The 23,300-nt window shown below is 39.1% G+C and overlaps 8 protein-coding genes across 8 annotated transcripts; 5 read left to right on the top strand and 3 right to left on the bottom strand.

Annotated features, from left to right (window-relative positions):
• Positions 1-3,114: 3,114 nt before the first annotated feature.
• BDF20DRAFT_942261 (uncharacterized protein) lies at positions 3,115-4,230 on the top strand (the record flags this gene model as incomplete). The annotated part of the gene is made up of 2 exons (XM_053084806.1): positions 3,115-3,402; positions 3,467-4,230. Exons 1-2 carry the CDS (start codon positions 3,285-3,287, stop codon positions 4,228-4,230), a joined length of 882 nt encoding a protein of 293 aa, XP_052935745.1. The 5' UTR covers positions 3,115-3,284.
• A 286-nt stretch (positions 4,231-4,516) lies between these two features.
• On the top strand, positions 4,517-5,395 carry BDF20DRAFT_821169 (uncharacterized protein; the record flags this gene model as incomplete). The annotated part of the gene is made up of 1 exon (XM_053077593.1): positions 4,517-5,395. The coding sequence occupies one exon, from the start codon at positions 4,517-4,519 to the stop codon at positions 5,393-5,395; it is 879 nt and encodes a 292-aa protein (XP_052935746.1).
• A 4,161-nt stretch (positions 5,396-9,556) lies between these two features.
• Positions 9,557-11,446, bottom strand: BDF20DRAFT_821642 (P-loop containing nucleoside triphosphate hydrolase protein; the record flags this gene model as incomplete). The annotated part of the gene is made up of 2 exons (XM_053077626.1): positions 9,557-9,661; positions 9,731-11,446. 2 exons carry the CDS (start codon positions 11,444-11,446, stop codon positions 9,557-9,559), a joined length of 1,821 nt encoding a protein of 606 aa, XP_052935747.1.
• Positions 11,447-14,140: 2,694 nt separating this feature from the next.
• Positions 14,141-14,850, top strand: BDF20DRAFT_836262 (U6 snRNA-associated Sm-like protein LSm1; the record flags this gene model as incomplete). The annotated part of the gene is made up of 4 exons (XM_053078939.1): positions 14,141-14,201; positions 14,293-14,361; positions 14,472-14,587; positions 14,671-14,850. 4 exons carry the CDS (start codon positions 14,141-14,143, stop codon positions 14,848-14,850), a joined length of 426 nt encoding a protein of 141 aa, XP_052935748.1.
• Positions 14,851-15,536: 686 nt separating this feature from the next.
• BDF20DRAFT_875052 (putative methyltransferase-domain-containing protein) lies at positions 15,537-17,064 on the top strand. Its single transcript, XM_053081292.1, has 3 exons — positions 15,537-16,047; positions 16,114-16,261; positions 16,346-17,064. Exons 1-3 carry the CDS (start codon positions 15,654-15,656, stop codon positions 16,896-16,898), a joined length of 1,095 nt encoding a protein of 364 aa, XP_052935749.1. The 5' UTR covers positions 15,537-15,653; the 3' UTR covers positions 16,899-17,064.
• A 275-nt stretch (positions 17,065-17,339) lies between these two features.
• On the top strand, positions 17,340-18,445 carry BDF20DRAFT_875055 (Myc-type, basic helix-loop-helix domain-containing protein). The gene is made up of 2 exons (XM_053081293.1): positions 17,340-17,675; positions 17,781-18,445. The coding sequence occupies exon 2, from the start codon at positions 17,782-17,784 to the stop codon at positions 18,241-18,243; it is 462 nt and encodes a 153-aa protein (XP_052935750.1). The 5' UTR covers positions 17,340-17,675; position 17,781; the 3' UTR covers positions 18,244-18,445.
• BDF20DRAFT_988416 (uncharacterized protein) lies at positions 18,446-19,545 on the bottom strand (the record flags this gene model as incomplete). The annotated part of the gene is made up of 3 exons (XM_053085273.1): positions 18,446-18,882; positions 19,012-19,200; positions 19,383-19,545. The coding sequence occupies 3 exons, from the start codon at positions 19,543-19,545 to the stop codon at positions 18,698-18,700; spliced, it is 537 nt and encodes a 178-aa protein (XP_052935751.1). The 3' UTR covers positions 18,446-18,697.
• Positions 19,546-19,716: 171 nt separating this feature from the next.
• On the bottom strand, positions 19,717-21,436 carry BDF20DRAFT_875063 (Metalloenzyme, LuxS/M16 peptidase-like protein). The gene is made up of 3 exons (XM_053081294.1): positions 21,329-21,436; positions 21,050-21,250; positions 19,717-20,975 (listed from the first exon to the last, which is right to left on the bottom strand). The coding sequence occupies exons 1-3, from the start codon at positions 21,392-21,394 to the stop codon at positions 19,854-19,856; spliced, it is 1,389 nt and encodes a 462-aa protein (XP_052935752.1). The 5' UTR covers positions 21,395-21,436; the 3' UTR covers positions 19,717-19,853.
• Positions 21,437-23,300: the final 1,864 nt, after the last annotated feature.

Here is a 23,300-nt window from a genome sequence, read left to right on the forward strand (position 1 = left end):
TTCGCTTAAAAGTTCTTTCATGAATACAATGCTACTCACAGCTTATATGAATAACATCCTTATACATTGACATAGCCGTTCGCAACCCCTTTCTTCGGCAATACACTCTACATGCCTATAAATTATTCCCAAAATTTGCATTGACATCAGCCTTCCACAGCAACTTATTTTGCTTCCATTATGGGCTCAGTTTAAATCTGCCAAAATTAGAATCTTCAAACTTTCCAGCAAGCGATACACTACGTTTAAACGAAGATTTTATTACATAATATTAATTTTTTAAAGCCCAATGGACACGAGATATTAAACTTATCTAAATTGCCCGGGGCAGCTCCAAAGGCTTAAAAGAAACTAAAAACCCCTTAGGGCTCAAGGGTCAAAAGGATTATGTACTAAAGGATTGTGGGAGGGGGAGAGGGTAACCAGTCGAGCAATAGGTGCCCTAACCGAGGAGCTGTAGGCGGCTCTTGATAGTGGTGTAAGTAGTCGAGTTCAAACAAAATGTGACAAAGTGCTGGCCATAGAAAATGCCAGTGTTGTATTTGGGATGGGTTGTTGATCGGATGTGTAGGAAGACGGTTGAGGACATAGGATATGGGATCACAGACTGATGTGAAGGAGGCTAGTGCGGAAGTTAGCAATACAGCGTCGCAGAGCAGCTGATTCAGATCGTTGATTGAGCGGAGAAGAAGTGTAATCTTGCCAGATCGGAGAACGAGCAAGCTTGCAATATAACGATTTACTTTGTTGCTGGCCTATATATGGGAGTAGTATCGAGATTAAAGTATCAGTAGGCAGTGAGGTAGAACGTAATAGGAACTTAGCTTGTAGGACGAAGGAGCGTTCTTTCATGGTGGGCAGATTGGCAAGGTGGAGCATAAGTCGGGCAGACGATTTACTGGATCCACCAAAGATTCGTCGAATACACTTGTTCTGGGTATCTTCGAATTGTTTATATTGCTTCGCGGTTAGGGGGCTAATGGCCAGTCCGTATTCCATCTTTGCGCGGACTAATTGGGCATATAACCGTAGTGACAGCAGTTTTTCGAATCCACCAGGATTGACACCGATTGCTGCTAATTGATTCATCGTAGTAAGGGCCTTAAATGTGTTAGTACGTGCTAGTTCATTTATATCTATACTACCACCTGGTTGAAAAGGTATCCCTAGATACGGAAAAGTTAGCTGACGTTGTAGAGGAACTCCATAAAGCTGGTAATCTATAGGGTGCGTTGATCTGTCTAGTATAACACATTTATTCGGATGCCAGCGATAGCCTAGCCGAAGACTATGAGCTTCACATTGTTGCAACAGGGTCTGAAGATGATCTTTATCAGTAATCAAGACGACATCGTCGGCATATAGTAAACAGTTGATATTTAGAATCAATTCCGGAACAGGCAAGGAAAGATCCAGTGGGCTTGGACGGAGCAGTGTAGGTAGTTCGTTAATGTAATATGAATAGAGTATAGGAGATAGTATGGATCCTTGAAGGACACCAGTAGTAGGGCTGAAAGGTTCTGACTTGGCATTGTTCTGGAGGACTTCAATGCTGACATCGTCAAACATGTTTTGAAATAGGGCAAGGAGCGGTACTGGAATATGGGGACGAAGCACTGTCCATATGACGTTACGGTCAACCGTATCGTACGCTGATTTGATATCGAGGAAAGCTAGAACTGGTTCGATCTTGTGCTGGCGTTTCAAAATATTGCAGATTTCCGCTAAACAAAGAGCTTGATCTAAGGAGCTACGGGCAATACGGAATCCACCCTGCGCAATATCGAGTGGGGGACTATTGGCCAAAAGGTAATCTTGGATGCATCGCTCTAAAATTTTGCGAAAAATAGATGTAAGACTAATTGGACGGTAGTTACCTGGATCGGTTGGGGGGGGCCTTTCTTATAAATCGGAATCGTTTGGGCAATGCGCCATGACTTAGGCGTATAGGACCATTTCCAGGTTAATTGGAGGATATTTAATAGAAAGGGCGCTATCGTATCCTCAGATATGAAGAACTCGTTTAAAGTGAACGCTTGCGTGGGAGCGATACACTACAGTATTTTCGGTTTTGATTTAGACGTTCTTCTATCAAAATTGGATTTTTTCAATAACCTAATTCAGACAATCCAAGTAATTATTTTTCGATAACTTATTTCCAAAATTCGGACACTTTCAGTATATCCACCACCCATCCCTACCTTCGTCTGAACAGTCTCGATTTTTCACCGGCTGCTTTAATATCCATTGGAAAATATGGACATCGTTTTTTCGAATGATATTGTATGCCATTCCGTTTGACACCCCCCGCCAATCCATCCTTAGTAAAGTTCACAATGTTAATTCATTGAGCCTGTCTTCTTCACAGCTCTTGCTGGAAGCGGCTGCCTTAGATTAATTACCCACCACAGAAAGTGTCTTTTTCTTCTCCATGCCCCATCCCTCAGAGATGTTTGACGAATTTATTTATTTTTGAATAAAATAATCTACAAAAAAAAAAATAAAAAAATAAAAAAAAATAAAAAAAAACTTTCAATAAACTATCTTAGGCCCTCTTCTTTCTGTACGTATCTTTCCCTTCAGCATGCCTGATCTAAGGAATAAACGTTTTGCAGGCTTGCACAATACGTGGTATAAGAGCTTATTGCTGTCTAATGGTGTGCCTTTGGTGTTATTTTTATCCTTAGCCAAGCGCTTACTTATAGGATCAACAACTGGTAAATAAGATGGATGAAAAAGCGGCCTATATCTGCTTTTGTTGATGGCATATTTAATAAGTGAGGTATGGTCATGGTATCCGTTTCTATCTGTTTTTCTACCATTATAAATTCTTTAAATGTTGGAGACCATACATTTTAGGAAACTTCTTATTCATAAGCTTCTGAACGATAACGTACTATTCGATTGATATAAGCACAGGCTGTGTCGTACTACTCCGTATCTGGTTCAAAACAGGCTGCCTTTTCTCTCAAACAGTCATAGTGTGATCGTCTGTAACTAATTACGTACATTTTTCTTAATTGCCATGACAACTAGGCGACCAGTTGTATTCTATGTAAATGACTCATATTTTTGCATTTTCATTGACTGTTCGGCATCTCTGTTCATCTAAAACTTTATCACTTTTTTTCTTTTTCTACAAGAGAAAGTGTTCCCACTCTACTATTGTTTACCTCTTCTATAAGCTTATGTAATTATGCCTTCTCGAGAAGCTAAGAGGCATCTCAAGCGAAAATTAGAAAGAAAGAAAAGAGAAATTGCTGAAGGTATGTCTTTGCTATCTTATGTCAGTTACAGAGTTTTACAATTCAATACTCTTTACGAATGTAGGAATTTGTAAGGACTGTGGAGAAGTTGGTCATATCAACAAAAAAAGTTACAAATGCCAGCTTTACGATGCATGTAAGCCGCGTTATCACTTTCCGAATGAAAGGTAAACAGATCTCTTACCATACCCGTTTTAAAGCCAAAAAAAGAAAAGCAGGAGCGAAGGATGATTACGAGACTAAGGCTGCAAAGGCTAGAGGAAAAAAGAAGAAGTTGGAAGACAGCAAGAAACGAGCAGAACAAGACGTTGTTTGTTCCTCTTGCGGTAAAGCAGGCCACAGTAGATCATCTTCACCACTATGCTTGAACTACAAGCCCCCAAAGGATGTCTTGCTCCGCCAGCTGTTCGAAGATGGTCATGAAGTCTACAGCAGGAAACTGCTTCTAACCACACTGATGAGACCAGCGTTTGCTCAAGTCGCTACAGAAAACATCATCAAATTAGCAGAATTTACCCGTCAAGTGGTGTATAGAGCCCAACTATTTGTGAACTACTACATTACTGATAACTACGAAACAACGACTGGTCACCCATACCTTTATGAGCAGAACTTCTGGTACAGCATCTGCAAGCTTATATTAGGGAAGCGGGTCAGAAATCGACAATACATGGACATGTCGGTCACGCTTGCCTTTGATGACTTTAAAAGCAAATTTCCTACAATCGTTTACAGTCTGAAGACACATCCCATGAAAGGATACAGCGATTCGCTGGCAGCAGCCTGCGTGACATTGGCCACTACTTATTCAAACTTTATAGTAGAGAATTTTGAAAATAGGCTCAAGCACTACGCTCGAACATGTTTGAAGCATCTGTTCCCTGTAAGTCATGATCGCATCCATAACAACTGTAGTAGCAGAGTGTCTCACGAAGTTCTGTTTATTTATGTTCTAGGAGCATAAGAAAAGAGAAATCGACAGAATCGCCAACGAATACTGCTTCAAAAAGATAATGAAGGGGGACTACGAATGGCCAAACGGGGTGGCCGGTTTGGAGCGGTTAGAGGAGGCTAATGCCATATGCAAAGCTGTTGAAGACGTACTGCCCGCGATCCCGAACATAGAAAATCTTACTGCCAACGGGTCTATGTTCCTACCAGCGTTAGGCTTGATGCTGCAGAAGGTGTTGTCTATTTCCGAAGCTACTACAGACGAGCAAAAAAAGCCACGACTTTTCTCTTTGTTTCCAATGCCCTCTTTGAAATGGCGCCATATCCATATCAACCACAAAACGCTGTCTATTATAACGAGCCAAAAGTATCCTGGAAACACCTACAGAGAACAGGTTGAGGTTTTTCACCGCATTTTTAACTTGTATACGTTTGGATACAGTTCCGTCGATGATATTGTTAACGATCGTGAAATAAAGCTAAAATGCACTGCCCAAAGCGATGGACATGGTATCACACTACAGTTTGTCAGACGAAAGGCTACTTCCGGTAATACAAAGGCACTACTACAACTAGACGACTTCAATCTCGTGGAAGTGGGTGAGTATTTCCACCCAATTACTGTTGATCCTGGGCGGAATGAAATTTTTACAGCTGCGGTTGGCTTTAACAATGTTAATCACGAGATACGCAGTTGCAGCAAAAGTGAAAGAGCCAACTTTGCGGGCTACACGAGGAGAAGTACTTATTCGAAGAAATTAAAAGAAAAGAAAGGAATAACGTCCATTGAGTCGTCGCTGCCTTCACCGAAGGTCGTGTCCAAAGAGGCCTATATTGTGTACTTGAAATACACATTGCAACATCTGCAGACACTATTTGACTTCTACAGCTTCAAATCGGCCCAGTTCAACTTCAACAATTACCAAGGCAAACAACGGGCAGATGCTGAGGTAGCTAATGTGCTAATCGACGGCGGTCGCAAGTATAATAGGAGGAAAAGAAAACATACAAACAGAAACAAGAAAAGGAAAAGACGACTGAAGAATGGCCAGAAGAAGACAATTAGAAGTAAAGTTAAAAAGACAAAACGGGAGCGTATGGAGGCTCAAGAAGAAAAGAAGAAAAAAACAATAAAAGAGGAGCCGAAGAGAAAAGAAGACGTTGACTTATGCAGGTAAGCGTTTTTGGTGGTAGATGGCTATTCTTAAGGCACTTAAAGATCTACTTCTGATACAGATACAAGGAAGATGGACGGAGAATCTGGCGTCAAGAGCAGTTTATGGACAAAAGGCTAGTCATTCCTCTTGTCGTGTTCGGGACGGGGATGTCGGGAAAAGACACAGTAAGAATGAAAGGACAAATCTCTGGTGTCACAGGTGTCCTCTATAAAATCTTATTAAAAAGGCAGAAGCAACAACTTGTTGCGGTAGTCGACATTGATGAATATTGCACGTCGCAGGTAACTAACATTTCCCTTATACTGTGCAATATATGCCGTATTTCTATGAGCCGTTTTTCTACATTCCTTACTTATACATGCACAATCAAATATTAGGTCTGCAACAACTGTTTGCTCAAAAATATGGAAAGTGTAAAGATCGGTGCTGGTTCACGTTGTTACAGTACGAAAGTTTGTAAACACTGCCACATACTTTGGCAACGTGATATAGATGCTTCAAAGAATATGATGACTATTGCCACTTCAGTTTGGGCAGGTCATGGAAGACCCTCACAGTTTACCCCACAGAATCGCCGTAGCGAAGACGGTGCTGTCGGTTCCTCGAACCAGGCGGCTTAAAGATACTTACGCGTTTAGGTGAGTTCATCTTGTGAAATTTCTCACTGTACGTTTCTGAAGCTTTTATTAAATGCTGCTTGACGTTACTACATACTCTAACATGGTAGGTATTCTGTGCTTCGGCACAGTATATTTACCTTGTTTGAGTAAGAGTAGGTCGCACATTTGGCATTGAGCATTTGGACAGAAAAGGTATGATCTGAAAAACTATACATTTCATCTAAATAATTTTTTAAATTAGTCTGAATTTAATTGTAAGATAATCTCAATTTAATAGCCATTTCGTGCGAAAGTCAAGCGAAAAAACAGTATTGCTAGCTCGTCCACTATCTCAGCATGTCCTCCGCGGCAAACTTCCTCATTGTTTCTACAATTCAGCAGATCTAAGCTACATTGGCTGCTTCTTGTCCGTTATGTCTTGATTAATTGAAGCCTCAAATCACTTTATTCTACCTTGCAATACAGAAATTCATCTTTCAGCATTTTCAAATATTTCTGTACAAAAGTATCGAGAATGAAGGACAAGTCTAGAAAACTGCTCTTACTTTCCTGAATTTGGTGCTCTTTTCAATATACTTTAATCGCTAGTGGTTTCTTTTCGATCTGTGGAGAAATGTTTACCGTCTTTGAACGGAAATGACAGTTCTGTGCAAACCGAAGAATCATGAAAAGAGAAATACAAAGAATAGAGAACAATTCGCTAATTTAGCAGAGTTTTAACGAAAGTTCATGCGGGAATAGAAGCATATTCATTTAGTTATGATCATTGGCGTTTGTACCAAATTTGAGATAAATAGCAGCAAAACTTGTTTTCAGTTGAATGCTGCCTGTTTTACCCACTCCATTCATTAATTCACCATGATCATCGAGCGCTTCATAAGTAATGGTTTTAGCAGGCTTATGTCGATAGCCTATTACTTGACCTTTGCGAGCATAGTCTATCCTTATCCAAATGAGCGGATCAATAACCTCGAGCTTATTCATCCGACTTGTATCTATCCGGAACGGGCCTTCAAAATTGATAGGCTATTACTGTATTTTAGGTTTCATAAGAGTGTGTGTTGTCCAAATCTAAAGTTAATAAACTGTAGTTGAAGCCAAAAGTGTTTCTTAGTTTTACTGGCAAAACCTGATATAGTATTATTTAAGGATTACTTACTGCAGACAACGATATCATTGCATGTGACGTCTTGACGCTTATGTTGGAGTGAGTTGCAGCATCGTATATATGAATAGGCCCTTTAGAAGACTAAAAATAAGATTAATTCGCTATTATTGATCTGACGACCACGTGTCCGTTTCTTGTTGTAAGATCAACAGTGCCGTAAGCCTTCAACATTGGTGCATGTAATTGTTCCGTAGGTAAAGTAGTTTTAATTGTGTCAATATTGGCATTCGTAGTTTTGGCTATAATTGAATGTGCTTTGACTGGACTTTTGAATTGTATGTAGCCATTGGCGGTTGTGACATACAGGTTACCTGTTAACACTATTGGGCTAAGTATATTTATGTGAGCATTCGATGTTTCGAGCCATATATTTCCACCTTTTCTTTGCGAGTTAATGTCGATGGCTTTATTGGAAGTCTTCGAGCGAAAGTTTTTTAATCATCATCGTGTCGCTATCACAATCATCATCACTTATATCGACAGCAATAGCGGAATTGTAAAGTTGAATATCTATAAGCTCGACTGTTTGGTTATCGGCTAAAATAATGATAGTATTCAAGTCGATACAAACAGAGGCAGGTATATAAATGCTTAAAAATGTAGTACCGTTTTGCAACTGTTTTAGGTTGTATTTCAGTCCGTGAGAAGGAGCAGATAACGATGGCAAGGACATGGTGGAATTCACTTGTCCTTTTGACAATGCTCCTTCTTCCGCACGAACAATGTTAACACACCCAATAGACGATCCAGGTCCGTCAATGTGAAGAATGGAACCACCTCAAAGTTCGAATCTAAATCCTGCTGGAAAGCTTTGCCATGAATGAGTCATTGAGGGACAATAATAAAAGCTATCATCATCCCAATAGGAAGAGTCTGTACTGGCAAGATATAAAATGGAACAGATAAACTGTGCAATTGTCAAGCAGTAGCCGAGAAATCTCTTGGAGCAGCTACGCTTTGGTTCAACTTCCCGATTGCAGTATTTTATGTCAGAAAAGCATTCAGTTAAAGCATATGGTCCAGTATTGCTTTCTTACTTGGTAAGAAGGCATTAGCCAGTCAACTTTCCCCTTTTTCGCCGGCCTATCAAAGCCCACAAGGACAACAGCAAATAACAAGTGGGGATTACCCACCTCCATCCTTACCTTCAAATGCAGGTAGCTCCAAAAGTGGTGCACTGGGGTCTGTAGGGCTTGTAGCTTCGGAGTAAGACGGAGGAGAATCAGCTATCCGGTATGAGAGGATGCTACTGCTAAATCTAAAGTATTTAAATGGTCATGCTTCTCTTTTGGTAGTGTTTTTATTCTCAACTGCAGAAGAGGAGTTTATAGAGTTTTGAAAGAGGTTCGGTTCTACTCTTTGGAAGGGGGGGGGGGTGTTTGTATGGTGACGACGACGAGCCGTAATTATACATTACCGTACAGAAATTTGTCGTTAAATTGATGAAAAGAACGACAATAAAAAGAAGTTTTTAAATGGGAGCGAAAAAAACTTATTCTTGCCTCAAAGCTTAGGGTGCATTTTATACTTTTCGACAAAATAATGACCTGCATTTCAAGTTGTTTCACAGAAGCAGATGACACTTTCCAGGTTTATGAGTAAAAAGTATGCTGTACGAAGGCTTAAAAAAGCTAGGGTATTAGAGGAATGAAGATGAATTAAGATTAGCATAAGTACGTACTGACATTGTGAGATTTGAAAGCAAAGAAATAATTTAGCAGAATGGGGTATATTTATATGGCTTATAATGAAGACCATATCGTTTTTGATGTGTTCATATCGGTCCTGACTAAGATTATTTTTGGGCATTAGCGTATTTAACACAAATTTTAACAAACGGTTCGCCTAATCTTAGATACGCTCCTGGGTTCATATCTGTGGCCAACAAGAACTCTCGCCGATTAACTGGTAGCTGTGTTGCCTACATGAAATAGAAATTGGGTCGCTTAGTCTAACATGGTTATAAAATAAAAACCTGCATATGAAGAACATACAATGCGCCTTAAAAGGCTATCTGTCAAAATTTGCCCTGGAGTACGCAGGTTGAATCTAGCCATTAAACCCTGCCGTAACTTTTTCATTTCGTCATAGCATTTTCGTATTGAATCATTTTCTATTGTTGTTTGCTGCTGCTGCCTGGCGGGTAAAGAAGTGTTAATTGATGTTGAAGCTACCGTGGATGCTCTTGATAGGGAGGTAGGCGTTGTTCGAGCGACAGAAGTGGTTGCCACTCTACTTCTCCTAATTGTTGCTGTACCTGTACCCGTAGTCGTAGTAGTTGCTGACGCTACGACTATACCATTCTGGATGCGGATACGGGGCGCATTTTGGTTCTAATCAATAAGCATTCGAAACGGTTAGCAAACCAAACACTTACAATTTAAAATACAATGTTGTAACAAGATAACCCACATTCTTGGTATATGAGATAAGGAGCTTGTGATTTCCACGCAACACATTATCCGCATTAGAGCTCAACTATATCGAAAATTACAAATTAATCTTGACAAAACTCAAACAAAGACAGACTACATAAGCTCTACTTACAACAACATGTGTTACAGGGAAGCCTCCTGAATTCATTTTTGTCCTTTCTCGAATGACGCCATCGTGTATCATAGTTTTTAATATTCGATCGACTTCTGTCTTTGTCATTGATTTTCCACGACCATATCCTTCCATTAAATGATAATCTGCTTCTATGTAACGCTTCATTTTAGATCCACGATAAATATCAATCAATTGTGGCATCGTAATATAGCCATTGGGAACACTGGTGATATTTTTCAGCATTTTGACGAGTGTCACTGCATGACTCGACATATCCTCCACCACACGGGTTGAGCGTTGCATACGTTTACAATTATCACACATTTTTCGACATAAAGCAGGATCAAACTTCTGCCCAAAGTATGCTAGAATTTGCTGTCGTCTGCAATCTGTTTCGTTTTCACAGTAACGCATCATTTGATTTAGGTTATCCCTCAGTCGTTGCTTCTGCTCCCAATTACCATCTCCATTCTCAATTAGAAAGTGATGTGTGCGTGTATCAGAATAGTTGTAGTACAGACGACAGACGGCTGGTAATCCATCGCGCCCTGCACGCCCTGTTTCTTGGTAATAACCCTCGACAGAGCTTGGTACGGAATAATGAATTACGAAGCGAACATCAGGCTTGTCAATACCCATACCAAACGCAATGGTGGCGGCAATGACTTGCACACCACCCGTTTGCCATTCACGTTGTACCTCGGCTCTTTCTGCAGCTGTCATGGCGGCATGATAGTGCTTTATCGAAACGCCAAAATTTTTGCGTAAGCTTTCAGCGACATTTTCACAATCTTTCTTCGTGATACAATAGATAATACCCGATTTTCCTGCATTCTGCTCTTTGATGAAATTGTTAATATCCAACAACAATGTTTTATGGCTTTTTTTAACGACTTGATAAATTAGATTGGAACGATTGAAGCTTTGACGAAGAACCTTGCAATTATCAATTTTCAAGTTGTGTAAGACATCTTTTTGTACAGCATCATTTGCTGTTGCCGTCAATGCCATAATAGGCACAGTAGGGTAGTCATCTTTCAGTGAGCCAAGTAGCTTATAATCGGGGCGAAAATCATGTCCCCATTGGGAAACGCAATGAGCCTCATCAATGACAAAGCGTGCCAATTTATTTCGACGGTACAGATCATCCAAAATGGTCTTCAAGTAGGCTGATTTACTGAGCAATTCAGGTGTTACGTACAGCAGTTGAATGGTGGGTGTAGTGTTGTTCTTGAGATCTCTGTAAATCCAAGCCTTTTGTTGAGCGTCAACTGTACTATTGAGCATAGCAGCGGCAATCCCTCTGCCTTTCACCAGTTGTTCAACCTGATCCTGCATGAGAGAAAGGAGAGGAGAGACAACCATAGTTACTCCCTGACGTGCATAGCGTTGAATAATAGCGGGTAGTTGATAACAAAGGGATTTGCCTCCACCCGTTGGCATCAATATGAAAACGTCTTTGCCATTGAGAGTGGTATTAATAGCTTCCAATTGATTAGGACGGAACTCTGATAGTTTAAACTTCTGAGTTAGTGCTTTTCGAACGTCTCTGCTCCACGGATAGTCGGGCTCCTTTGAAACAGGAGGTAATGCAGATGCTTGTTGAGACGAATCATTGGTACCACTAGCTGCTGTGGTGTTGATTGCCGATGTCCTGCCAGGCTCATTCGATTGTGCGAAGAATGGCGAAACTTCGACAATCTCCTGCTCCATTTCTTCCAAAGTCTCATATAACGACTCAGTTTCCTGTTTCTCTTCCTCTTCCATTTCCATTTCCATTTCCTCATCGTTTTCGTCATCCAAAATAATCCATTTTTCAGCTGATATATCGTCAATGTTTATAGGTGCTTCTTTTTCAGCAATAGCTTGTGCTGCAGTAGACACAGAAGGCGAGATGACTGAATCTGCAACTGCACCGTTTGGAATAGCATGGCTATTGTCCAGATTCTCTTGAATATTATTGATTTGCATAATAAGATCCCTTCTCACGTTTATCAGCTTCGGTAGCTCCTCCTCGCCAGGATTATCTCCTTGAACAAATTCAGCGATTTGATTGTTGATAACCTGCTGTCTTTCTTTTAATGATTCCAGAAGAGATTCCAATTCTTTTCGTTCTTTTTCCTTTTTATCTGTAAGCCCTTCTTTTTGTTTTGATAACAGGGACGTCGATGCAGCTGTCATATTGTCCAGATCTTTTATTACGTCTTCGTCGATAATGAAAGAATCATCCAGGAAATCTTCTATATCTTCTGTTTGTCCATTTAATTCTACTCCTTCCTGTGTATCATTGAATAGCTCAATCTGGTCTTGGTCAATGTCGTGCTGTCGCTTATTTTCGTAAAAATCGCAGAGATCATCAGTAAATGATTCTATGGGATCTTCCTCATCTATTTCTGGCGCTGTATCCAAGTTCGCATCAATATTATTGGTACCAAAATTATCATGATCGTAATAAAAATTGTTATTATTCATCACTATGTCAGTGGATGCTGGTAGTGATTTTATGTTCTCAGATGCAGTTTCAACACAGTTGTTGGGACTGTCACTGGAAGTTTTAGGCCGTTTGGCCATGGGTTGACTATCAGTTAAATCGATATAAGTCGACGATGTAGATGCACTTTGTTGATTGTCATAATCTTCTAATTCAGCAGCTCGTCTTTTCAAACTAGTTGTGTCTATAAAGTTAGTGGTATGTTGAGCTTGATTTTTGGCCGAGCCATGTCTTAAATTATTGTCAATGTTCGTCAAATCCTCTAGGGTGATATCCACATCATTGAAATAGTTAAAATCTTCCTCTTCATTCATATTCTTCAAATTCTTGTCTTTAGTAACAGTCGTAGGTTTAGTAGCAGTGGTATTGGCTTTTACTGCTGCTAAAGATCGTGGTGTGGCATTGATACAAGGGAAGAAGGATGCAGCTAAAGAGCAGCATAAAGATAAAGAGGAAAAATTTTTTTTAATGTACAGACATTGCTAACGCCTTAATGTTGCTTACACTTTACTGTTATTCGATATCTGATGATGTACGCATATCTTGGGTTGTATTTCTTTTTTAAACCATTCCAACTGTTCCTTATAATTGTTATTTGGAATATGAGTCAATTTATTCTTTCTCATTTCTAAAGCTGAATAATTTGAACTAAGTAGGCGATAATGGTAGTTTGTCTTTCATGTACGATTATAAAAATGTTTCGAACTTAAGAATAGATAACAGTTTGAGTAGGTGCCACAGTAAAAAAAAAATGGAGAAGAGAAGGAGAAAAAGATAAAACGACAGATCGTAGTTACCCATTTTCTTTTTGGTCTCTGCGATTTTTTTATTTTAATTGGATCATCGCGTCCTATTCTACTCGCGGGTAATGAAAACTTCGCGTCTTTGACAAACAGTTTTTCTGAAAAATATTTTTCTGAAAATGGCAGAGTCGGAACATAAGAATACAGTTCTAGACAAACTACTTATTTTTTTTAGACACATTTATAGTTTATTTGCAGCTTTTTTTTTTTAGATAAACCAAGAGAACTTTTTTAAGCCCTACTCGTCATTCTTTTAGATCACTTTTTCCGGATAAGCAAGAAAAGTGGTTTATATGCTTTAATGTCTTTCAGCAAGACTTTTCCCGCTTTTTGTTGTTAAAGTTATAGTATGATGAAGAGGATTATGTAAACGGGGAAAAGATTCCTTCTTTTTCGTATTTCGCATTTTTGCGACTTACAGCCCTTTTCATGTACAAAAGTTTTATTATACAGAAAGTAATACCTGTGAAAGAAAAGCGCAAGATAAGGTTAAAAAGAATCCATTTGGTCGGTCAAACATATTAGAAGCATTAGACACCGTCCGTGGCTGTAGTATCCTTGTTTGTAGAAGTTGTAATAGATTATAGACCCGCGATGTCAATGCAGCAAAAAACATGATGGCTATCAGTATTTCTATTTGGAAAGACAAGGAGCGTCCAACGAATTCAGCCGAAAGACAAGATTTTGGTCCTTTTCCTATAATAACGAAACTGGCTCGATTTTACAGGGAAACGTCTCCATCTTGGTGTAGTTCGGTTTTCAAACTCCAATCAAACGTCTCAAAAAATCTGGTTCGTTCTGTCCGTTTCATATTGCAGCTTTGACTATTACTGAAAAATTACCCGCTAATAAGTTATACCTTCGGGAGTAACGCATCCAAGACAAGTATTGTTTTGCTTAAAGTAGTCATTATTAAAGTTATCATTACAACCCCCCCCACGAACGTGAGTCGCTCAATAAGCAGCTCCTAAGTAGATCAGTGATAGTTTTCTCTCCGACGTTGGCAGCTCGTCAAGTCACAGGTTTGGATATGAGTTGAGATTTGCAGACAACTTCACTTTTCCAATTCTTTTGACCAAAGCATAACATAACAGACGTCTACTTTTTTACAAAATGGAGATAACAAGTGGTCCTTTTTTCACAACTTCAACTGGGCTAATAGACAGTATCGATAGTAAAGTTCAGCAGAGAATGTTAATATTATTGAAATAGCCGTGTTTAACATAAGCTCATGTTATGTCCTTTTTGTTATTTGTACCCGGTAGAAAAGTTGATGGTGGTTTTGAGAGATGGCCGTAAATTAATCGGCACATTACGGTCGTTCGATCAGTTTGGTTAGTTTTGGTAGAATACATCGATTGAATGGCAGATTATGAGAGCCCGTAAAAAAAGACTGACATTACAACTTAAAATCTTCTTTCTGACCCGTAAACAAACTCCACAGCTAATTTAGTTTTGCAAGACACTATCGAAAGAATTTACGTGGGTAACTGTTACGGTGATATTCCACGAGGCATATTCTTGATAAGAGGAGAAAATGTTGTCCTGCTAGGGGAAATTGTGAGTGAAGATGCTTTTAAAAGGATACGAGCAGAAAAGTTGATTAGTCAATGCTTATTCAACGTTTAATGTATGTTGAATAGGATTCGGATAAGGAAGAGCAGATGAATTTAAAGATGAATTTAAGGCAGGTGCCAGTGGAAGATATCCTAGTCGCACAGCGTGAAGAGCTCGAAGCAAAGGAAAGGATTGATAAGATCAAAAGTAAAGTGTTGCACAATCAAGGCTTCTGCGTCGATAATTTTCAAAACGACCTGTATTAAAAATCTTTATGTTGTATGGAAAACTTCGTTGGCCGACATTACCATTCGTACTTTTATTACAACTCTCAATATCTTTTAGTGTATTATATTATAGATATACAAAAAGAGAAACATACAACCATTATAATCAATAATCGTAAAATAAAAATAAACAAACTGTGTATAAACACTCAATAGTAGACTGCGATCCTTTAATTGGGCCATTTTGCAATCTTTCTTCCAGTTTGTTCATTGATTCCACAAAACGAGGCCAACAGTCTAAAGCCTTCACCACAGCAGATATGACCAATCATATTTGACGACACTTAAGAAATATTGAAAAGCTCCTCAATGTGGTTGGAGGCCATTAGTTGCAGCATCGTAAGTCATTTTGTTGACATTATAAGTCTATATAGTATTATTTATATGCAAAGGAGCCGATGAGAGAGTTATGCACTATTGCTACGTAGTCGAACTTAATACACAAGGACCTTTGGCTGCTAGACTACTGTGCGTTATCAACTTGTAGAAAAAATTTTAATCCCTTATTCACCAAATTAAGGTCTGTTTCATTTCTATTCGATTGACAGCTGTGAAAAACCAATCAAAATTTGTAGTTTTCATTCGACGATCAGGAATCAAAGCAAAACAATAACAGAAGAAGGCAAGATGGACTTCTTTTAGGGCAATCAAAGGGCCAGATCCGTTTTTTTTTTTTTTTTTTTTTTTCTTTCTTTTATCCTCTCCTTTTTCAATACCTGTCGCGCCTTTCCAGCTCTAACCTACTCTGCTGCCCATTTATCCGTTCGAAAGCTCACTGTACCATGATCGTTCACAAAACATCCGAAGAGCTTCTGCGAGAAATTGAGGAACTATCTAGTTTAATTAGATTTCAGTACAAAAGAAAAGATGCCGAGGCAAAGCAAAACATCCTTTCTCTGTTAAATGCTTTAGAACAGCTTATTCAATTATCAGCCGATCGATTTCTTAGCTTAGATGTTGAGGGATATTTGCCAGCAGAAGAAGAAGAGCAGCAGCGTAGTGAATTTATCGTTCATCCAGATGATTTGTTAAGAGCGAAGGATTATTCAGCTTCTATTTTGTTGAAGTTGATTTCCACGGAAATTAGTTTCCCGGACAACAAACAGGATGAGGATGAAAACGAAAGCAGAATGGAAAGAGCATCAAGAATATTGGCTCATATGTCTGGTAGAGGAGGTAAAGTTGCAGATAAAATATTCAAAGGGAAGTGTTACATATTATTCTGATCCAATCAAATCTTAGCTGCAGGATCAATAACTCGAATTTGGCACATTCCGTACCTTAATGATAATGGTGAAAAAGAAGAGCTCCTTTTACCTTTGCATGAGCCATGTTATGTAGGCAATGATTTAGGCTTCAAAACATGGGGTGCTGCCCCAATGATGGCTAAGTAAGTTTTTTTTTTTCTACGATTTTTGGTAGTCATGAAATGAGTCTTGAAATTCACTGACACGACCCCGTCATCTTTTTGTAGAAAATTGTTGCAAAACAACATTATTCCTCATATCTGTGATTGCACAGTGTTAGAAATTGGCACAGGTACTGGTATGGTTGGTATTGTATGCGATTACTTAGGTGCAGCGGAGGTGCACATGACTGATTATCATCCACGTGTGATTGAAAACGTCTCTTACAACATCCATTTGAACAATTCAAGAGCACAAGTTTCAAAATTGGATTTCATTAAACTTGCCAAGAAAGGCACTGCGGATGAAGAAGAGAAGGATGATGCACAATCGGAGATCGTGGATAATGGAAGACAGTATGATATTGTCATTGCTAGTGATCTTCTCTATGAGCTGGAACATGCCGAATACTTACCGCCAGCCATCAACAAATTAGCCAAAAATGAATTTTATTTTATGATACCCCTGAGAGAGACACACTGGGAAGAAGTTCGTCATTTCGAGTCCAAAATGGATTCGCTGAATCAGTTTTTACTTAGAAAAGTAGAGGATTTAGAGAAGGAAGACGAAGAAGAAGGACTCATTAAATTTAGATATTACGAATATGTCAGAATCAAATAATAACTTTTTCTTGAAACCCCTCCCCCCATGATATTAGAGTTACTTAGAGTATCACACGCATATTTACTTCTTAGAATTTCGATTTATAGTGCCTTAGTGTATTAATAACTTGGGACAGTATGTCATTCTGCCTCTTACTGAATAAAATCAAACCCAAGATACATCCTTTAATTTACTACAAAACTTTTTTTTTTCTGAGCTGATATCATTATCAAACCGTTATTAGGATTCGTCTCAATACAGACTGTTGTAGTCAGGGTTTAAAGTATCAAGGGATACAAGTTACTTCGTGTTAGGATTGGAAACACAAAATTACCATCAAAATTGAACCGCCTGATCCAGCCGACATTTCCGCACGGACTGTTACAAATTAATGCAAATGGCTTAAAAGTCCCTTTAAATACTTGCATCACATTGTCTAACGTTGTTGTACCTTTTCCCCAATTATTTTCCCTCTCTTTTTCAAATTTGTTTATCAAAGTCTCCATTTGATTGAATTTTCGTAACGAGCACTAGTAGCATCATCAAATATTCATTAGTATGAACTACGAAACAACACCTACACCTACTTATAAAGCAATGCGTACGGCAGTCTACACTCAAAATGGGACTGCTTGGGTTCAGCAAAATGATAGCCATATCAACAGAAATACTGATACTAACAATACTGGCAACGTCGCTACTATGGCAATAACACAACAACAGCAGCTTTTAGATGAGGAACTACAACAAAGACAGTAAGTAATAGCCATTATATGAAAGATCAAAAAAAGAATAGTATGCATTTCGTTCTGTTCCTATATTCTACAGTTTCAATCAGAACTAAAACACAACCATGTGACCAACTTTTCTGTTACTGAATTCAATATATACAATTTATAGCATGCAATTAATCTTTGATAAAAAAAGAAAAAGACGAGAATCTCATAATGCTGTTGAACGTCGGCGACGCGATAATATAAACGAACGTATTTACGAACTATCAACCTTACTGCCAGAGAGAGATGCCACTAAAAATAATAAGGGAACCATCCTAAGAAAGTCTGTAGATCATATTAGATTACTCCATGATAAACTGAATCAATACCAGCAAAGAGTAACTGAGCTCGAGTCTATGTTAGAGATGTACAGGTTAAGGTGGGGTGATCTGACTTTGCCTCAACATCACCATCCTTCCTACCAACAACAACTACAACATTCTTCAAATGCTACTATCACGTCAGACAGTTCTAGTCCTCTAGTATCTACTAATGCTGTTACTTCTACAACTGCCGTCACTATGGCAGCTATCCAACCTCATCAACTAACAAACACTACGGCCATCACACATCATTCCAAAAGTTAAACGCGTTACCATGTTTAAGAAACGTTCAACTATTTCACTAGTGTAACTATATTATCACTCTGCTAAGCCATTTTCTGTAAGTTAGCTTATATTCCCCCTCATGAGTTGTACTTCACTCAGATAATTAGAGTGCAGTTGGTTGTTTATTTCAAACACATTTTATCTTTACTTGTTAATAAAGAGCTACTTTACATTCTATTGACCTAAAAATGTTTTTTATCTTTAACTGTATATGCTATAATAAGATTAGTGAGGTACTTCAACACATGTACAATTTTAAAATTGAATTTCTCTGGAAATAGTCATGCTCCGGCTTACAAGTCCATTTGTACTCATCAGACACAAAATAAAATGAATTGTTACTTCTTTGATACTCCTATCTTTGTAGCTTATCAGGCATTTATAATCAGTGTAGATTGATAAATTCATCTTCAAACAGAATCGTCCATTTAAGTCATAACGTCTCGGATTCATGCTCCCCCTCCCCCAACAACAAGTCATTTGGTGTCATATAGGAGAGACCTTGACTAATTCCGATACTGGCAGTGGATTTTGCATACTCTTGTCGGTCGTTTTCACTTGATATCAACGGTAGATCTTGAGGGGAGGGGGGGATTTTTAAGTGCAAGATCAGTGGTACTATCTATTTTATCATTGTTATAGCAATTAGATTTGCATTAACAGTATCTCCTTTTGATTAGAAAAAAAAAAAGAGCTGGGTAGATCCTGCAGCACCAGCAATATCAAATAAATGGTCACTATGGTTACCTGTGTTGTAGCTGTCATTAATATAATCGAGGAGCCTCAAAAGATAAACAGTTGCATTGACATAGCTGTCGCAATAATTTTCCTGTTGTTCGTTGCTTGTTATCCAAATAGATACTGGACAATCCACAATTACTATTTTTATTCGAAGAGTTCCTTCCGGGTAAAAAACAGCATCGCTACCGCTTTGCACTTGTTGTTGTTGAAGGATAATATAGTCACTGTTATTCACCTCAAGAGCCAAATCGAACCGTTTTTTGATTTTGCTGGCGTTGTAGACGAATGTAAGCCAGTATCAGATCTTTGGTCTCTTGTTCTGCTTTCTCTTGATGTAATGCAAAGCCTTTATCAATTTCCTATCGGTTCTCTCTTACCGGCTAACATAAAATGATTCACAACATCGTGTATGCTTTTTAGGGCTGTTTTGCATGTGGCTCGTTCCTTTACGATAAGCGCCATCTCGTACTTTTTAGCTAGCTTTTTATCGCTCGTGGTAATGTGAATGACGACAAATTTTTGTCGGAAACTGACGATCATTTTGGGAGGTAGCGGAAAAGTTAAAGATCTGAGACGTCAATAAATAGTTTTCGCTAAGAATGAAACAGGATAACATAACCGCATCCCTATCAGCTTCTTTCAAAACCTAAACGGCGAATTGTCTTTCGGAAATGAAGCAGAGGTGTATTTAAATTCAAAAGCCAATGTTTACATGAAATCAGTAGAATTTATTCATGTAGAAAGAGTGGTCAAATAAATACAAAATTGTGATATATTTCGGTTATTGTGTTGAATTTTTATACTACAATAAATGTATGACAAATACAGAGAAAAATATGAAAACTTGATTACAAACGATTGAAATCGGGCATTTTCTCCACTGGGCCAATACCGACAACAGCAGCATCTCGCTGTAAATAATCTTTTGCTACACGTTTAACATCTTCCACAGTAATTTTAGCTACAAGATCTTCGACAGCTTTCGGCGACATACGTTCGCCTGAAGTGAGCAATTGGCGGCCAATATCCTCAGCGATAGGAGTACTGCCATCTAAACTTAATAAAAGGCCGGCTTTAAGTTGTTGTTTTGCTCTTTGAACTTCTTCGTCTGTCACCGAATTAGCTAATCGCATCCATTCTTTTTTTGTTGACACTAATAAATCGTCAAGACGATCCTTATTTTCAGTAATCAAATAGATGCCCCATAAGCCTGTATCTTTGTAAGAAGTATTGAATGACATGAAGGAATTGGCAAGCTGCTTGTTATGCAAAACTGATGATAAGCGCGAGTCTAGATGACCTGTTGCACCTAAGGAACGATCCCAGGATCCAATAATTGACTGCATGACTAAAAGGGGGAAGTAATCAGGTGACGTCCAACTGGCACCTTCAACTGCTACAGCAATATGTGCTTGTTGAGCTTCAGGAGTGTAAATTCTGAAATCATCACCGGTGAATACAGCCTTTTTCATGGCACTTTTGCTGGTAGATAGATTAAGCTTATTGGGTAATTGTCCAAAATGATTTTGGGCTAGTTGTACGAGTGCATCATGGTCAACACCACCTGTTCCAACAAGAATCATTCTTTCACCTGTATAGTTCGTCTTAATGTAAGATGAAAGGTCATCACGGGTGAGCGACTGTATATTCTCTTTAGGGCCCAAGATCGTCAAACCCAAAGATTCATTTTTAAATGCTGTAGCGTGTAAGTGGTCGAAAACAACCTCCTCCATTTGCTTTTCAACTTCTTCCTGCTCTCTTAAAATCACATCACGCTCTCTTTCAATGGCACCATGGTCTAACGTCGAGTTTTGAAGAATGTCGGAGAGAATTTCAACTGCTTTCGGTACGTCGTATTTGAATGCTTTTGCATAATAAACTGTTTGCTCTCTTGAAGTATATGCATTAAGATGTCCACCCATGTTTTCAATTTGAAGTTCTAGATCTCTTTGACTTCTGGATTTAGTACCCTACAACAGCGGAAATGGTGTAAATGACCATTTCCAAAAACTGCTCGCTTTGACATTCCGTAGTCATAACTTACTTTGAAAGCCATATGCTCCAAAAAGTGAGCAGCTCCATTGTTCTTTTCATTTTCAGCACGAGAACCAGCATCGATCCAAACCCCAACAGTAGCTGTTTGTGACGCAGGGTTTTCTTCTGTTGCTACTGTAAAACCATTTGGTAGTATTGTTTTACGTAAGGTAGGAAGTAAGCTCGTTGTTGTTGCAAAGGTGCGACCAGACTAGAAAAAATATAGGTTTGTCAGCGGGTAAACGAAGCTTGGCAAATGGCGCATGGAGCAATTCGCAACACTACTCACCAACAAACCTCTATTATTCCTTAAGAATGATTTAGAGAATTTGGAAAGAGCTTGCTTTGATGCCATGTTCGTCTAGTTGTTCAACAAATTATACGAGTTGAAGGATATCAAAGCACTTGAAGTTAGTTGGAGAATATCTATAGGCAGCCAGGGCCATTTTTGCCTTTTTTCCCGTCAGATATGCTTTTCGTCCAATGAAGGAGTGATTACCAATCCATGATTTTTCGGACTCAGTCAGTCCAGTACCTTAAACGAGACATTTCCAATTTTATTTTATTTTTTTGTGGAAAGCATTTGTAGACTTCATTTGTAGACGGTAGCATTAAAAAATGGATGACGTTTGTTTTTTGTATTTACACTTCCCTATAAAGTATGAATTACATCGGTTACAAACCCGTAAACGAGCCTATCCTGATTGAAATTGAGTATGCTTTTGGATTCGGTTGACGACATTGTTGAATTGTTGGTCGTGCCTTCAACAATCCTTGTTGACTGCGACTCGGACTCCAATGTGGTAACAAGCTCCAAGAGCCGCGCTTTATTTTCCTTTTATGGTTTAAAAATTATAATAAATTCAAACTATACTCTATACTTTCCCTTTTCCCTTTATACCTTCAAAAGCCGCGCATTCGTGGATCAAATTATGAGTGATATTAACATCAATGGCAACAACGAACGAACCTATACACAAAGTGAGATGGAAGCAATTATCCGAAACGTCATTCAACAAATCGACGTCGAAAAAGAAGAGAGAGCCCAGGGAACTGAAATACCAGTGGAAATCTCTGATGCATTGGCCAACACCCCACAGCATCAACTCCAGGAGAACTTTAAGAAATTCAAGCGGGAAACACAAAGGTATGCCCTGGGTGAATGGACAACTCCAGAAAAGATTAATGGAACCATCATGCCCTATCTCAAACGACATTCAACTGAAACAACACTGGTTGTCAACACGATCTATAAGATCACGGACAACACCAGGTTCCAAGCCAGAGTGGCAATGGACATATTTGAACAACTACAATACGTTCTAGGAGAAGCTACCAACCAAGCAGAAGTGCAAACTATCATCGAAAAATGTAGGGAACAAAGCAAACGTTTGGCGATCTTTGGGCTCGCAACGGCAAAGGCCCAAGAAAGAGAAGCAAAAGAGTATTCCGACAAGGCTCTTAACCTCCCAGTCAGCATTAGACATTTGGAATCAACAGAAGAGGACTCCAAAACAAAGAACGCTTACAGTGATGAATTCCTCAACAAATTCCATCAAGCCACCTTTGAACAGAAACTGGTTCAACAAGCCAGTGGAAACCGAGGAAGTAGTAGAAGCAATGGATTTGGTTCCAGAAGTAACCACCGAGGAGGCAGAGGCTTCAGATATGGAAGAGGTAATGGATCACGAGGGTCTTTTTTTGGCCAGGGTACCCCTCAGAGTTGGGGAAATCAACCGAACAGTTACACCAACAATTCACACAACAGCCATCAACCTCACCACGCCAACAACAACACCTCCAACATCCCCAGCAACCAATAACGGACACAGCCAACTACAGCATTCCTACCGATGGAATAGCACCAGGAGGACGACTACAGCGATTTATTCCACAATGGCAGGCCATCACAAGACACCCATGGCCTTTATCAGTCGTACAGGAGGGTTATCAAATTCCACTAATAAAAAAACCTACACCCTGGAAATTACGTCGGATCAACTTGAACCCGATCGAGCAATTAGCAGTCAACGAAGCAGTGGAGAAGTTTCTTCGTGCAGGGATCATAGAGATCTCACCCACGCAGAGCACGGAATATCTATCCAATTTTTTCACCATTCAGGAAACCACCAAACGTCGACCAATCTTGGATTGTCAACAAATCAACAAATATATTCAATGCCAACATTTCAAGATGGAGGGAGTACCAGCTCTAAGGGAGATTATAGAGCAGAACGATTTTATTTGCAAACTGGATCTGA

Source organism: Mycotypha africana (assembly GCF_025528875.1).
Source record: "Mycotypha africana strain NRRL 2978 chromosome Unknown BDF20scaffold_6, whole genome shotgun sequence".
In the NCBI taxonomy this organism is placed as follows: Eukaryota; Fungi; Mucoromycota; class Mucoromycetes; order Mucorales; family Mycotyphaceae; genus Mycotypha; species Mycotypha africana.

What these genes read in the sequence shown, in the direction of transcription:
- BDF20DRAFT_875055 (XM_053081293.1), top strand. Translation starts at nt 17,782, where the DNA reads ATGCAATTAATCTTTGATAAAAAAAGAAAAAGACGAGAATCTCATAAT.
- BDF20DRAFT_875063 (XM_053081294.1), bottom strand. Translation starts at nt 21,394, where the DNA reads ATGGCATCAAAGCAAGCTCTTTCCAAATTCTCTAAATCATTCTTAAGG. An exon ending in GGAATAATAGAGGTTTGTTG is followed by an intron (nt 21,251 to 21,328) that starts GTGAGTAGTGTT and finishes TATTTTTTCTAG; the next exon opens with TCTGGTCGCACCTTTGCAAC. An exon ending in TGGAGCATATGGCTTTCAAA is followed by an intron (nt 20,976 to 21,049) that starts GTAAGTTATGAC and finishes CCGCTGTTGTAG; the next exon opens with GGTACTAAATCCAGAAGTCA.
- BDF20DRAFT_875052 (XM_053081292.1), top strand. Translation starts at nt 15,654, where the DNA reads ATGATCGTTCACAAAACATCCGAAGAGCTTCTGCGAGAAATTGAGGAA. An exon ending in TCATATGTCTGGTAGAGGAG is followed by an intron (nt 16,048 to 16,113) that starts GTAAAGTTGCAG and finishes ATCAAATCTTAG; the next exon opens with CTGCAGGATCAATAACTCGA. An exon ending in GCTGCCCCAATGATGGCTAA is followed by an intron (nt 16,262 to 16,345) that starts GTAAGTTTTTTT and finishes ATCTTTTTGTAG; the next exon opens with AAAATTGTTGCAAAACAACA.